Below are 14,077 nucleotides of genomic sequence, written 5' to 3' on the forward strand. Positions count from 1 at the left end.
GGTCAGTGTTACCTAAACCATACGCAATGTTGCTCAATATCCAATATCCCATCTCTCCATCCAGAAGTCACAGGTTATGTGATCGAGGAGCAGTTCTACTCGGATAATAAGTCGCCGCCTCGTCACGAGCGCAAGGAACTCATCTACTCAAGCAATGCGGACGAACTGGCCGCCATACAACAGAAGCTTCATGATGATAGCTCACCACCGCTATTGGATGCCCGCGTGGTGCGTGAGTTCAAGAAGGTGGAGTCACAGCAATCGCTTCCCGAGGATGCCCGTTATGTGCGTCGCGGATCGGTGAAGGAGCTTAGCGAGAAGTTCATTCGCAAGGAATCCTCCTCATCCACCCATTCGACCCACTCTTCGATCGCCCAATCGCTGGTGAGGCATGAGGATGAGACCGAGGATGATAGCGAATCCAATGAGGTTTGCAGCGTGATCGAGGCACCACAGATGCGCCAGAATCAGAGTCACTCCACTAGCACCACTCGATCCAGCAACACTCGATCATTCCTTAACAGCAGTGCCGATCAGCGCCAGGTGACCAGTGTGGATGATGTCCTCGAGCGCATGCGCAATGCGGATAATGGTGAGTACTCAATACACACTTTCTCTTTACAAAAGCCTCATTGTAATATTGAATTTTTCAGTCGAGGAACCCGGAGATTCTAGCGAGGATCGCGAGGCCCGTGCTTTGCTCAACAAATTCCTGGGAGCCAGTGTCATTATGCAGGGCGTGGAGAGCATGTTGCCACCCACCGCCACGGGTCAGCGTTTAAATAGTCAAGGCGTAAGTAAAAAACATCACTTTTCTCAACAAAAACAAGGGGTTTTTGGGCATAACTTCAATAAAATCGTCCATACCGATAAATGAGTAGCTGTTTTTATTGGCAAATTATTAGTACAAAAAATGCCAATCACTTTTTGGGGGATTTAGAAAAAAAAATTTTTTAGGTAAATTTTAATTTTTTTTCCATAATTTTTAAATCGTAAAATTTTGCAAATAAAATTAAAAAAATTTTTTTTTTTTATTGGAATGCCAATCGATTGGGAATTAAATTTCGAGCTCAACGATATATGACATTCTATGTTTAGACAAATATTCATATAGATAAGCGCTAAAGACGACTATCACTTTGTAGGGCAGTATTCCGTCTTAATTTTCACAGTGGCGAAATAAGCCTCATTTTACTACAGTTTTCCCAGCACTTGTTGCACGTTTTAGGCGCTATTTGTTGTTGCAAGTGCCATGCAAGCATAACCTAACCTCAATGATGCGCGCAAGCACGTGCACGTGCTCGATTAACCGTTAACTGAGCGCGTGCTCTCGCTGTCCCCAACCATCTCGCTCGCTCTCTCTCGCCTTTGGTGAGATTTGGTGTGCAACAACCGTTGCTCTTTCCCCACCTTTTACCCGTCCCGCTCGCACTTGTGGGGCTGGGGCACTTTGCGGCATGTGTGTGCCGTGTGCGTGATGCGATGTGCGAAGAGATGCGATAGATGCGCAATGCCTGGCTGGTCAGAAAGCAACAAGTACAGTGACGGACAACTGAATAGCCATTAAAACCGAATGATGAATAACCAATCAAATTCAAGTACACTAACTTGATAGTTATATAAAGTCACTCCTATAAAAAGAATGATTTTCTACACAGATATACACCATAATAAAAAAAAGTAGAAATTGTGGTATGAACTTAATATAAGCGATATTCAATCACTTAAAATTATTATACATTTATTAAAATAAGCTGAGTGCTAAAATCGCGGCCTTTGCTGTGTAGCTGTACTAACGGGCATTAGCAGTGGCTGCGGCAGCGACGTCGACGTCTGCAGAGGCAGAAGCGCATCTCGGCATCGAGATCGAAATTGTCAGTAGAAACTCAGAGGCGGCATCGATCACTTGTGCGAAGAACCACGGGCAAAAAAGCTGAGCAGCAAAAAGAATAAAAGAGTGCCAAGCGAACCACTTGTGTTAACAAAAAAAAAAAAAAATTAAAAAAAAATATAGAAACGAGAAGAAAAGAGGAGTAATAATAAGCAATAGAAGCGCATAACAAAAGACAAGTTTTGTAGTTTTTTTTACTGTGCAGTTCTGTTATTATACTATCGTTATATCGTTATATGGTGAACGAACGCGAGTGTCCATATTTGGTTTAACTCTGCAACATCCCGAGAATCACGAGCAACATCAAAATAAAAGGGGCAACACAAGACCAGACCACGGCGTAAGTTTCATGTCACTTTATGGGGCAAGATGATGACGATGATGATGATGATGATGATGGTTATGGTGATGGTGATGATGGGGCAGAAGAGTGGGGAGTGCGGGTGTTGTGGGGGGAGAGGGCAAATGCTTTTGTCAATTATTTTTAGTGCGCATAATTTGCTGGCAAAACGAAGCATTCCTGTCACGACACCTCAAAATGCACCTGAAAGGCGACGACACCGCCACCGATCTCTACACACACAAACACACACACACACACACAAACACACATGTATGGATATATATTTTGAAAGATCTATATCCACCGCTACATATAGCTATTTATACGTGCATATACAGAGGTGGTCAAAAGTATTTACACAACGAGCTTTTTTTTCAATTAGTTGACAATTGAAAAAAAAGCTCGTTGTGTAAATACTTTTGACCACCTCTGTATATGTATAAAAGTCTGCCGAGATACAGACACGCTCATCTTCCCAGCTATAGAGCAAATAAATAAATAAATACATTTAAAAACAGAGCGGAGAGCAGGAGGATGCATGAATGAGAGCGTCAAGCGTACGGAAAATTTCGACAAAAATAGCTCCAACGACGGGCACTATTTTTACGGACTATACGGACTATTCGGACTATGTTGGAGCATTTTTGGGCAACACAATATGGTAGGAGGAACCAGAACCAGTGGAAGGGGGGGAGGGATCGGTGGTGCAGCAGGCATTGGGCATTGGGATGGTGCATGTGCAACGGACTCTGGCATCTGATGTTCCCGTTTCCTCCACTTGTGTGAACTAAATACCGAATCCCACTGATAAATTCCCGACAGCCGAATGCTATAGGCATTCTCCCAGATATATCCGATATACACACAGGTCAGATTCAAAGAAAAATGGCATCTATATCATCTCTCCTTGAATTGCCTATATTCCTTCAAAATCCAATCCCAACCCAGTGGTTTCAGTTGATCAACTTCGAATGCAATTTCTTGGGATCAAAAAGCAGATTCTTCACTTTTAGCACTGCAGCCGCAGAAAATGTCCTATTTTTGTGAAATTATATTTAACTTCAAAGAATCTCTAGAATTGCAAATAGCTAATGTTTACCCAACAGATTAAAACAGCTGGGAGTATAAACTTAAAGTTGTTGGGGAAAGTAGTTTAAAGAGTTATAAAGATTTATGTATAAGTTTTCGCTTGATCGAAATGCTATATGAACATATAGCCAAGTGTGGTACTTTGTCATGTATTTGCCACTTAATGTTAGGTTCTCCGCTATAGTGGCGTTCACTCCAGAACGTCCACTCCATGGCAAGCTCCACGGATCCACGATTCCAGCCGATCGAACTGGAACGTAGAGAAATGCCGTTGCTGTTTTTGCCATTTTCAGGTGTGCTGTGCTGTGCTGCCCCTGTACTTAGCTGAGCGTAACATGCAGATCGGCAAATCCTCAAACGCCGCTTCAGCCTTCCGAGTCCCCCCAAATCCCCCCAAATCCCCCCAACTACCCCAAAGTGCCCCCATTCAGCTCAGCAGCTCTGCGTTCGGTGATTAAGCATCGGCTGCTGCTGCAAGTGCTTCGAGTTGGGAAGCCGGTTTCCATTATGCCCCTATCACACTGACTCGAGAAGTGAGCTTAAGTTGGGGCAAGAAAAATTTGCAAAAAAAAAAGGGGAGAAGTTTAAAATATTCTACTAGTACGAATAAAATGCTTACATAAACGTTGTTGGAAACAACAAACATGACAAGCTGTTTATATAAGAGCATAGCTGACTTTGGCAAACAAAAAATATTGTTCCAAAATCTCTCGAGGTTCCGAAAACACAAGGGATAATAACTTAAGCCCCCACGACGAACAAACAGCTGAAACATTGAAACTAAGCCCACACACACACACGAATTTCGAGAAAACATGATTCTGTCATCCCCGAAATGTATAGTATAAGTGTGTGTATTGTTTAAAGTTCATTATGCATTTTTTTGTGCTGCAGTTGAGGTGAGTGGTGTGCATGCCGCACATCGGGCTTTGTCAAACCGTCTTAACTGCGACTCCCATCGTTCCAATCATTTTTTGTCGGCTGCTTCTTCCTGCTTTTTGCCGTTTCATAATCACTGTGTGTGCGTGTTGGCTGTTTCGCCTTTGTCTTTGCTTCGCATTTTGCATGTCAAATAATTTCTCATTTTGCCCGAGCTAAAAATACAAACAACAACACAGCCAGCAACAACAAGACTAAGTCCAAGAGAGAGAAAAAAAAGAAAAAATCGAAAACGAAAGAAAGTCAATTTGGAAACGCAAAATGAAAATCATTATTCTTTCGCATGGGAAATGGGGTACACTATTCGTCGTCGTGTGTGATTGGCAAAGTTTTCATTTTTTTTTTTTTTCGTTTTGGTAGGTCAATATTGATCAGATTGTTATTAAGCACGAAAGTGCACTGAAACAAATGCGTTAATTTCAATATTTAAGTTCGAAATCGACAACGATCAAGAGTAGTTTTGAAATGGTTTTGAAAAAGGTGATAATTCTATATTTAAGTGCTCCATTTTTCGGCAGTGTCTGGGTGCCGCTACAAATTGGTGGCCATCAATCAAATGGCCGTCTCTGCCCCTTTCCAACATTTCCAACATTTCCAACGTTTCAGGCAGTGTCAAAGCCGAAAAACCGAAGGCTAAAAGAAAAACGACTGTTGGCCGGCCAGCAGCACAACAACAACAACAGTCAATGGCCAAGTGCAGTTGAAAAATCAGCTAACTGGCAATGATCGCTTTGGTCAGCTGCACTCCCCACCGCCCATCCATCCGTTTTAATTGTTTTCTTCTTGCAATTTCCATTTTGATTTCCATGCTTGGTTTGCTACCCCTCTATTTTTGTTACGCTTTGGCGGAATTGCGCCAAATAGTTGGCAAGCCTTTTCAGTCCCCCTGAAAGCGCAAAAAAAAAATAAACAACAAAAAAAAAAAAACATTTAAGAAAAAGAAGAATTATTAAAAATAAACGCAGAGTGAAAAGAATAAAATTCAAATTAAACCAAGTCAAATTAGATGAAACGCGTTGTAGATTTTGGCCCACATTTTGACAACAACAACAACAATAGCAACAACGACGGCGGGGAGGGGAGGCGGGAATTGTAAAAATGTTTGGCAATTAATTCTTGGTTTGATTGTTGTTGTTGTCGTTGTTTGTCTCGTACACTTTGTTTATAAAACAACACAAATATTATATAAAGTTTAACCCAAAAGAACTGCGAGCAGGGGAGCAGGGGCAGTGGAAAGGGGAACGAATATGGGAGACGAAAATATGAGGAACTTTTCCTGAAAATAGTCGGCTCGCCCGTTAGAAATGTGTGTGTGCTTAAATAATTTATAATTATAAATAGCAACGCGTGTTGCAAGAGGAAGAGCGGGGGCGTTTTTCGAACATGTTGGAAGTCAGTTTTTGAAAACGAAAATTCCCCATGCCGCTGACCAAATTTGGTCAAATTGATATAAACAACTACATATTTCATTCTGCCAAAGAGTGAGAGAAACAGTATATGGCAAACGGAGAGCAATGTTTTATTATTTGGCTATTTGCGTTGTTTTTCATCTTCGCTGTGCTTTTTTTTTTCATCATCAAAAATTGCAGGCTGGCCAACGCGGCGTATACTTAATTGCACTCAATATATCTATAAAGGCATTTACTACACACATATGTATGTGCATCAATATTTGCCATCAATTCAGGGGTCTATAAACGCTTTTAGCTGATTTATCTGATGTGCTGTTCGCCAGCACAAAGAGAAATTTTATTGCCAGATTTTCTTTTTGGGGGCAATTAAAATGAATTTTCGCCATAAATTCGCTGATAACATTTTTATTTTGATGTCGTTCAATATCAATGAGCTCTTGAGGGGAACGGCTTAATTGTGGCCGAGATTTTCAATGCTTTTCAGAGCAAAGAAGTCGAAAATGCTTCGAAAATGCTTCGAAAATTCATTTCCATATATGATCAAACCTCTTAAAGTAAAAATAAAATGAAAAATGAAAAAAAAAAAAAATAAATTTAAATAAGTTATTTGTCAATTACTTTTAAGTACTTTTTAAAAACAAAGAAGCTACATTCGCCTTTGTTGTGGCTTTACCTTTGGTCAACGTGTCGTATGCGCACTTTGTATATTGTATACTTGGGCATATTACGCATACGACAGGTATGCAATGACATTGATCAACTGCTGGCGGAAGCTGCAGGGGGTATCGTGGCAAGCAAATGCGCTCGAAATCACGGCTAAGGACACAGTGTACTGACAAATTGATCTTGCGGTTTTCTGCCTTATCACGGCCATCGATCGACGGAGATGCCACCAACACCAAATTCTGTTGGCAACTCTTGGCAAGTGAATAATTGCGCTGGCTGGCGTGGATTCTGTGGCCGGCGAATGTGCTCATCGTGCTTTATTTAGCCAGGTCCAAACAGCTGGCGTTTGTTTCTCACCCACACACAAAAATCAAATGAAATTTTCCGGTTGATAAACAAAAAGAAAAACAACAAGAAACGGAAAAGAATTGAACGCTTGCTGATCTCGACCAAATCTTCTGCTCTCGCTTTTAGGTGAAGACCACGCGGATAACCAACACCTACAGCAAGTCCGGCAATAGCACCAGCACCACCAATAACACCAGCAACACCACCAACAAGGTCAGCAGCTCCTCAGCACCAGTTACACGTACAACTTGTGACATTGAGGAGATTTGGGACGAGCAAGTGCTCAAGCAATTGGTGAGTAGTACCCTGAAATCAATTATCCAACGATGAACTAACATTTATCCTCGAACGCTTGCAGCTGGAACAGGCGTCCACCTACGAGGAGCGTCGCAAGATCCGTGCACGTCTACGCGAACTTATGGCGGAACGCGAAGGTGAGTGCCTCTATTATTTCCACAACTCCGTAATGTTCCCCAACCGAAATAAAAAGCCAGCGGATTAGCTCAACACCTCTTCAACAGCGGAGACGACCAAGATCTCCACATGGAAACGCAGTGATATCGAGGCAGACCCGTCTCTATATATTGTGTTCTGTATCTGTATCTTGTAGATAATGCGCACAGCAACTAGCTAGGCAGGAAATTTGAAGTCGGTAGGATCAAAGTTAAGCCGTTTATCCGATTTTCCTCGGTTATCATTAGTCTTCAGGTACTGAACCACCCAGCGTTTTAATGTTGGTCATGTCCATTGCTCCTCCCCAGTCGATGAACATTTATCGTCTCCTCGTCGCGTTGCACACATCGTTATCGTTAAAGTGCTATCGTTACTTTGTTGTACTATCTATCGTTCAATGTTGTCATCGTTCAGTGAAAGTCTCACGTCGAAGACCCACATAAAATTGGAATCGATCCATTGTACGCCAAAAACAAGTCACCGATACACCAATTCTGTAATCGTTTATTTGATCGATTTGTATCGATGCTTGGAAGATTGAATACGACCGAATGGTGAATACGTTTAGTATCCTAAAGCAGTTGCAACTCTTGTGATTTTACTGTTTTAGATTCTCTTGAATATTCCACCATTTTGAAATATTCAATCAACTGAGCAGGTTTTGTTTCCCACTCCAGTTTTTTTTTATTGCTTGATTGCGTTCTCGTTGCGAATCTTAAGCATTTCCACCACTTTTTCTATCTTTCTATCTATCTCTCCTTTATCTCTTAACTTTCTTCGCTGCGGCGAGCAGAGCAAAAGAATTTAAAGCAGGCGCCGAAGGAGGAAAAGGAAGAGGAGGAGAGCAGCGCCAGCGAGTATGAGGAGATCATCGAGGAGGTGACCGACTACAGTGACGAGGAGGAGGAAGTTCCGCCCAAAAAGGAGGAGCCCAAGAAAGAGGTCACCAAAAAGGAGGAGCCCAAGAAAGAGGTCACCAAAAAGGAGGTGACCAAAAAAGAGGTCACCAAACAACAAGAGGAAATCCAACAGAAAGCGGTGAAAAAGGTGGAAAAGACGGAGACCAAGACTAGCCAAGCCACCGAAAGTGTTAGCAAAAAGTTGGCCAAAGTTGAGCTCGCCAGTAGCAGCAGCTCCTCGACCACAGACGGTGTTCAGGTTCAGGGTGAGTCCCTGCCAGCAAAAGCCACGAAAACAGGAGCCACAGGAGCAGCAGGACCAGTCAGCAGCAGTAGCATAGGTAGTAAGAAATCCAGTAGTCTTAGCAGTAGCCAGGTTAGCACAGTGGTTAGGGCCAGGGATAAAGCCAAGCCGGAAATGATGCCAGTCGCAGGAACGGGCTCGGTATCCGAGTCTGTACCGGGTTCTGGAGCACCCAACACAGGCAGCCGCTTGAGCGTGCCCTCGAAAGAGGATTCCGGCACGGAAAGCGGCGAGGATTTGCGTTTGCTGGCCGCGGGATTGCGTGACACCTTGCAACAGCAGAGTGGTAGCGATGCCAGCGAAGCGAATCGCAGCCTGGTCGAAGAAGTGACCGATGCCCTCAGCCGCCTGGAGAGCAGCCTTAAACAAGGCAAGGAGCTAGCCGTTGATGGGGGTCAACGGCAGGCTCTGCTCGGCCTGGTGGCCCGCCTCCAGAGTGGACTCAGTGCGCCCGAAAAGTTGGCCGAGGATCGAAAGCCTGGCGAAAGTCAAAAGGAAGCCGAAGCCGGTAGTCCGGAACCGGATGGGGATAGTCGGCAATCTCGATTCGCCAAACGTCGACAGCGTAACAGTAGGCACACAGTTGGTGTCAGTCGAGAGGAACTTGCCGACGCCCGGCGGTACATGGAGGACATGTTGATCCTGGAGGGCAAGGACTTTGCGCTGAGCAAAACACCGAGCTCGAGTGCAGTGCCAGTTCAACTCTACCGTCCCAATCAGTTTGTGGCACAGCCACAGCAACCGCAGTCCGTCAATAATCAGCCCAATGCCACGCAGGCACTTCCCACCCAGAATCAATCGCAACTAAGACCCAATACCACCAACAGACGGCCACTTTCCGGTGATTATGCCGTCAGCTTTGCCAGCTACGAGGCGAATCAGAATTCACAGAACTCTAGTCCCGAGGGCAATGGAAACTCCGCCAGCAATTCGCAATCCAATTCGAATTCCAGCTCGAATTCCAGTCGATTTGGTGGCGGGAAGAAGCACCTAATGAAGCGAGCCAACACCATCGATATACCCAAGGCAAAGGCCAAGTATATGGCGGACTGTGATTCCGATTCGGATCTGGAAGATGATCACGGTCCACACTTGGGTCTGAAGCGAGCGGTGCAGGTGAGTGTCAAGCGCCGCGTTCACAATGCAGTGCCACCGTTTGAGCCAAAAACTGAGAACGATCACAAGTTCCTGGCCTTTATCAACAAGCAAAGTCATCAGACTGGTTTGGGTTGGAGCGGTGGTGGTGGCAGAAGTGTCTCGAATTGGACCCACAAGTTTGGTAACATCAAGCACACCTTTGAGACAGGAGCTGCGGCCACGGTGACCAAGGGTAAGCCACCACCAGTGCCTGGTCATGTGCCGGGTTGGGCAAAGCAAGAGCAGCTGCATCATCAGCAATTGCAGCGAGAGCAGATGCAGCGTGAGCAGATGCAACGTGAGCAGTATCAAAGGGAGCAGAGGCAGCGAGAGCAGAGGGAGTTGCGAGAGCAACTTCAAAGGGAACAATACCAGCGGGAGCAGAGCCAGCGAGATCAGAACCAACGGGAGCTTTCCAAACGTGAACAATTCCAGCGCGAACAGCTCCAACGAGAGCAACTCCAACGCGAGCAGCTGCAACGAGAGAAACTGCAGCGCGAACAACTCCAACGAGAGCAACTCCAGCGAGAACAACTACAAAGAGAGCAGCTCCAGAGAGAGCAGCTGCAACGAGAACAACTCCAGCGAGAGCAACTGCAGCGCGATCAATTGCAGCTTCAACAGCAACAGCAAGCTGCTGCCGCCGTTCAAATTGAGCGGCAACGTCGCCAGGAATTGGAGAGGCAGTTGCGGCTCGAGCAGGAGGCACGCTTCGAACGTGAGGAACGCACTCGTCTGGAGCGCGAATACTACGAACAGCAATTGCAGCGACAACAGGTCGAAAGGCAGCAGCAATTGGACAGGCAACGCCAACAACAGGAGCAGCTGGAGCGACAAAGGCGACAGGAGATGGAACTACGTCTCCAGCAACAGCGGGAACAGGCTGCCCAAGTCAATAACTTTATACACGCTCCCCAGTCTGTCTTTCGGCCCATTGAAAACGAAACGCAACCGCAACCGGGTATTTACAAGCCTATAGCTCAAAAATCTCAGCCCAATCCAGCCGTTTGGAAACCACCAACGCAGCAATCACAACCACCACAGCAATCGCAGCAACATTTGCAGGCAAGATCGGCTACTACATATAGCAATACCCCCTCACCATCCTCAACAGCCACCTCACCCATCGGATTGCCGTGGGTGGCCAAGCCCAAGGTGGACAATAGCGATTTCCGACGCAAAGCGCACCACTTTGAAGAGAGGTCCCTGAGGGATAACATCGAACAACAGCAACAGCCAACGTATCCCAATGGCAACAATGGTTATCTGCAGCGTCACAATTCCCTGCGCTCGAAAGCACCGGCATTGAGTGAATTTAAGAAGAGGCCATCCCTGCCGAATGCCATGGACCCGGGAACAGCTGCACCACCGCGACAGGTGTATCAAGCACCACCGCCACCCACGAATATCTCATTTACGTACGCCGATTTCCCGCCAGTGCGACGTCCACAAGGTGCTAGTGCTCACAACTACAGGAGTCAACCTTGCCTAACAAGTGCTGTGGATCAAGCCGAGGCATTGACCAACCCCCTGGGTGCACCTTTGGTGCTCACAAGCTCCAATCCCACTTATCTGCCACCACCTGGAAGCAGAAGATTCGACTACATCAGCAGTCCAGTCGATGTGGATGTGGATAGTCCACCCAATAGTCCCACGAGCTTCATGACCATGCCCAATCCCACTTTGATGACGGACAATACGGACGATGATCTCGATCTGGATTCGGATAACAATATGCTGGAGTACCGGGCCGAAACAAAGGTGATGCGAAAGCCACGCAGCCAAACGGCAGTCAGGGTGGCGGACAGAAGAAACGCTCACATGAGTGACGATGAGGTCTATGGAAAGAACTCAAGGGCAGCCAAGTCCTTGCTCTACACGATGAAGCAGCTTGGAGGCGGTCCTGGCAATGCCTCAGTTGGCAATAGCGGCCAAAGGAGGCAACCACTAACGGCTCCAAGTTCGCCAAAATCAGGTTGCCTTTCGCCCGATGGCCGGCAGTATCAGGCGCCGCTGGTGGAACCCCTGTTCCCGCAACTGAGCACCTTTGAGCCCAAACGACAGCCGCAGTTCGCGAATTCGCCCATGTCGACGCCGCCTGCTGTGAGCATGCCCTCGATAAACTATCAAGCAAATCCCACATACACACCACCCAGAAGCAATCAGAGTACCAACTCCTATTTGGGTGAGACCAACACCTCCTATGTGGTCACCTATCCCTTGGACGATTCCGGTGATGAACCCGAACCGGAATCGATGGCCACATCGGTGAGCCAGCGATTGCGTCGCACTTCGGAACACTCGAATGCCAGCTCCTCGCTGTCGTTGGGCAGCACCAGTTGGACAGCGAATCCGGTGCATAACACAGTTCCCAGTGTACCGCTGGGTTCCTCCATGGGTCCTCCAGTGGATCGCAGCACTAAGCCGCAAGTTAGTCAGCCTCAGCAGGTTGCTCAGAAGCAACAGCCGGTTACCCAGCAGTTACCAAAGCAATTACCCCAACAGATTCCCCAACAGTTGCCAAAGCAGTTACCCCAGCAAATTCCACAACAGTTACCTCAACAATTGGCGCAACAGCTACCAAAACAGTTGCCTCAGCAGATCCCTCCACAATTGCCCAACCAATTACCGCAACAGATCCCGCAGCCACAGTTACCTCAACAACTGACCAACAATCTGCCCAGACATGCACCGAAGCTGAGTTCGCGTAGTCATACCATCCAGGGAGACTCCGGCTACGAGAATCGTCCTCTGCAGAATCGCGTAATGTCCCAGCAAACCCTTAACTCCAGCATTATTACCAGCAACAACCACACCACCGTTCAGAAACAGCAAAAGGAGCAGCACATCAACGAGTTGCGCCGCAAGAGTTTGGGCAACGTCCTGGAGAGCAGTCAAAGGAGCACGTACTTCGAACAGGAGTACAAGTCTTCGGCACCACCCGATACGCCGGACATAGTGAAATCATCTCTGCCCAAGGAGGATGCACCACTACTGAAGAAATTTGGGCCACCACAGCGTCACCACTACATGCCCAATTCGTACCAGAGTCCGCAACTGAATAAGCAGGGCAATAGCAGTAGCACCACCACCAGCAGCAGTACCACAGTAAGGAGCACCACCGTGATGCAACAGCAACACCAGCAGCAGCAGCATCAGCAAATCAAGCCGAGTATTGTGGAAACCCCGGCGACACCACAGCCACAAGTTCCGCCCGAAGACGAGATACCCCACAACATAGTGTTCAACAACGTGAGCGCCTTTACATCGATGAGCAGGCGAAATCACGAGGAGGACTCTCACCAGGGTACGCAATCGGGTTCCAGGGTGAACCGATTGAGCAAGTGCGATTCGTGGAACCAAATCTGCCAGCTGCAACAGACGGCGGGTCCAAGTCCGGCCAAGTACAACCAGCCCGGTTCTCCCGGCGAACTGAGACGCACCAAGTCCGGACACTCACTCGCCGTGCCCAAGCTCTACGAAGCCGGCATTGATAAGGCCCAGGTCAGCGAGAAACAGCGAACGGTGGCTGCCTACTTCTCCGGTCAAAAGTCACCGACTGGCGGCCAAGTGGAGGAGTTGCGAACATCGATGACGACGTCGACCTCAAGCCGAAAATCGGCCATTAATCGCACGAAAACGAGTGAAAAACTTTCGGCGGCAGCTCGAAAATCATTGAGTTCGCTGACCACCACATCGAATGGTAACGTTTCCACCGCCGGTTTGGGCATGGTGGTGCGTGGTGGTGGCGGTGGTGGTGCACTCAGTCGCAGTGCCACCATGCCGCACATCGCGAATCTCAATCTGCTGGACGAGAGCAATGTGGAGGATGCCTTCGAGCAGCTAATGATGGGTGCCTAAAATACCATTCAAATAATCAAGAAATAACAAACAGTCCAGCCAACCACTCAACCACTCAAGCCAACAATTCAACCCACCCAAAAGAAAATATATGAAAGAACAATCGCATTGAGGCATTCCAGTTCGAAACTGGATGAGAACATGATAAAAATAATCTCAATAATCTATAATAAACAAGAAACAAAATGAATTATGAAGATATACGAAATCGAAATCGAAAAATCGACATCGAAACGGAATGATAACTGTAACTTGTAACGGCAACTGTACTGATTAATGTTTACTGATCTACTCAAGCGCTACTGTTGAGCCTAGGATTAGCTTTGTTTTAGTCAAACCCACCACCCAGAACCCCCACCCACTTTTCCCCTGTTCGAATCGAGCTAGTGACGAAGCAGTTAGAAAATCGCAGTTGGCTATAAAGAGACAGCTTTTGAAAATTGAGGGACCACAGGCGGTTTCTTACTTTTTTTTTTCAATTCAATTTTCAAAACACTTAACTCACAAACCCGCTCCAATCGCGACAATAAAGAGATTAAATAAGAATTCAAATGAAAATGTTTGCTGCACTGCGTCCCAATGAAGCCCCAAACAACAACAACAACAATAAGCAACAATAGCAACAAAAGCAACAACTTGATCAATATTCCGAGATTTGTGAGTTGATAACGAAAGAAATATCAGATGTACAGAATGCTAGCCCCCCATTATCCTGTTTTTGCCAGCGCCCCTGCC

The 14,077-nt window shown here is 46.5% G+C and overlaps 1 protein-coding gene across 13 annotated transcripts in view; it reads left to right on the forward strand.

The window, feature by feature from the left end:
- Window positions 1-14,077, forward strand: part of LOC117147129 (microtubule-associated protein futsch) — a 39,749-nt gene that overhangs the window by 20,693 nt on the left and 4,979 nt on the right. For 4 of the 13 annotated variants that reach the window (XM_033313895.1, XM_033313898.1, XM_033313896.1 and 1 more), the window contains 5 exons: window positions 65-592; window positions 654-793; window positions 6,815-6,982; window positions 7,047-7,122; window positions 7,935-13,999. In XM_033313895.1, coding sequence (XP_033169786.1) covers window positions 65-592; window positions 654-793; window positions 6,815-6,982; window positions 7,047-7,122; window positions 7,935-13,342 — 6,320 coding nt within the window. In that variant the 3' untranslated portion in view covers window positions 13,343-13,999. Of the gene's footprint in view, window positions 1-64; window positions 593-653; window positions 794-6,814; window positions 6,983-7,046; window positions 7,123-7,298; window positions 7,397-7,934; window positions 14,000-14,077 lie in introns of those variants that run through there. The other 9 variants (XM_033313906.1, XM_033313899.1, XM_033313900.1 and 6 more) reach the window with 5 other exon arrangements.

Source organism: Drosophila mauritiana, chromosome X, assembly GCF_004382145.1.
Source record: "Drosophila mauritiana strain mau12 chromosome X, ASM438214v1, whole genome shotgun sequence".
Lineage (NCBI taxonomy): Eukaryota > Metazoa > Arthropoda > Insecta > Diptera > Drosophilidae > Drosophila > Drosophila mauritiana.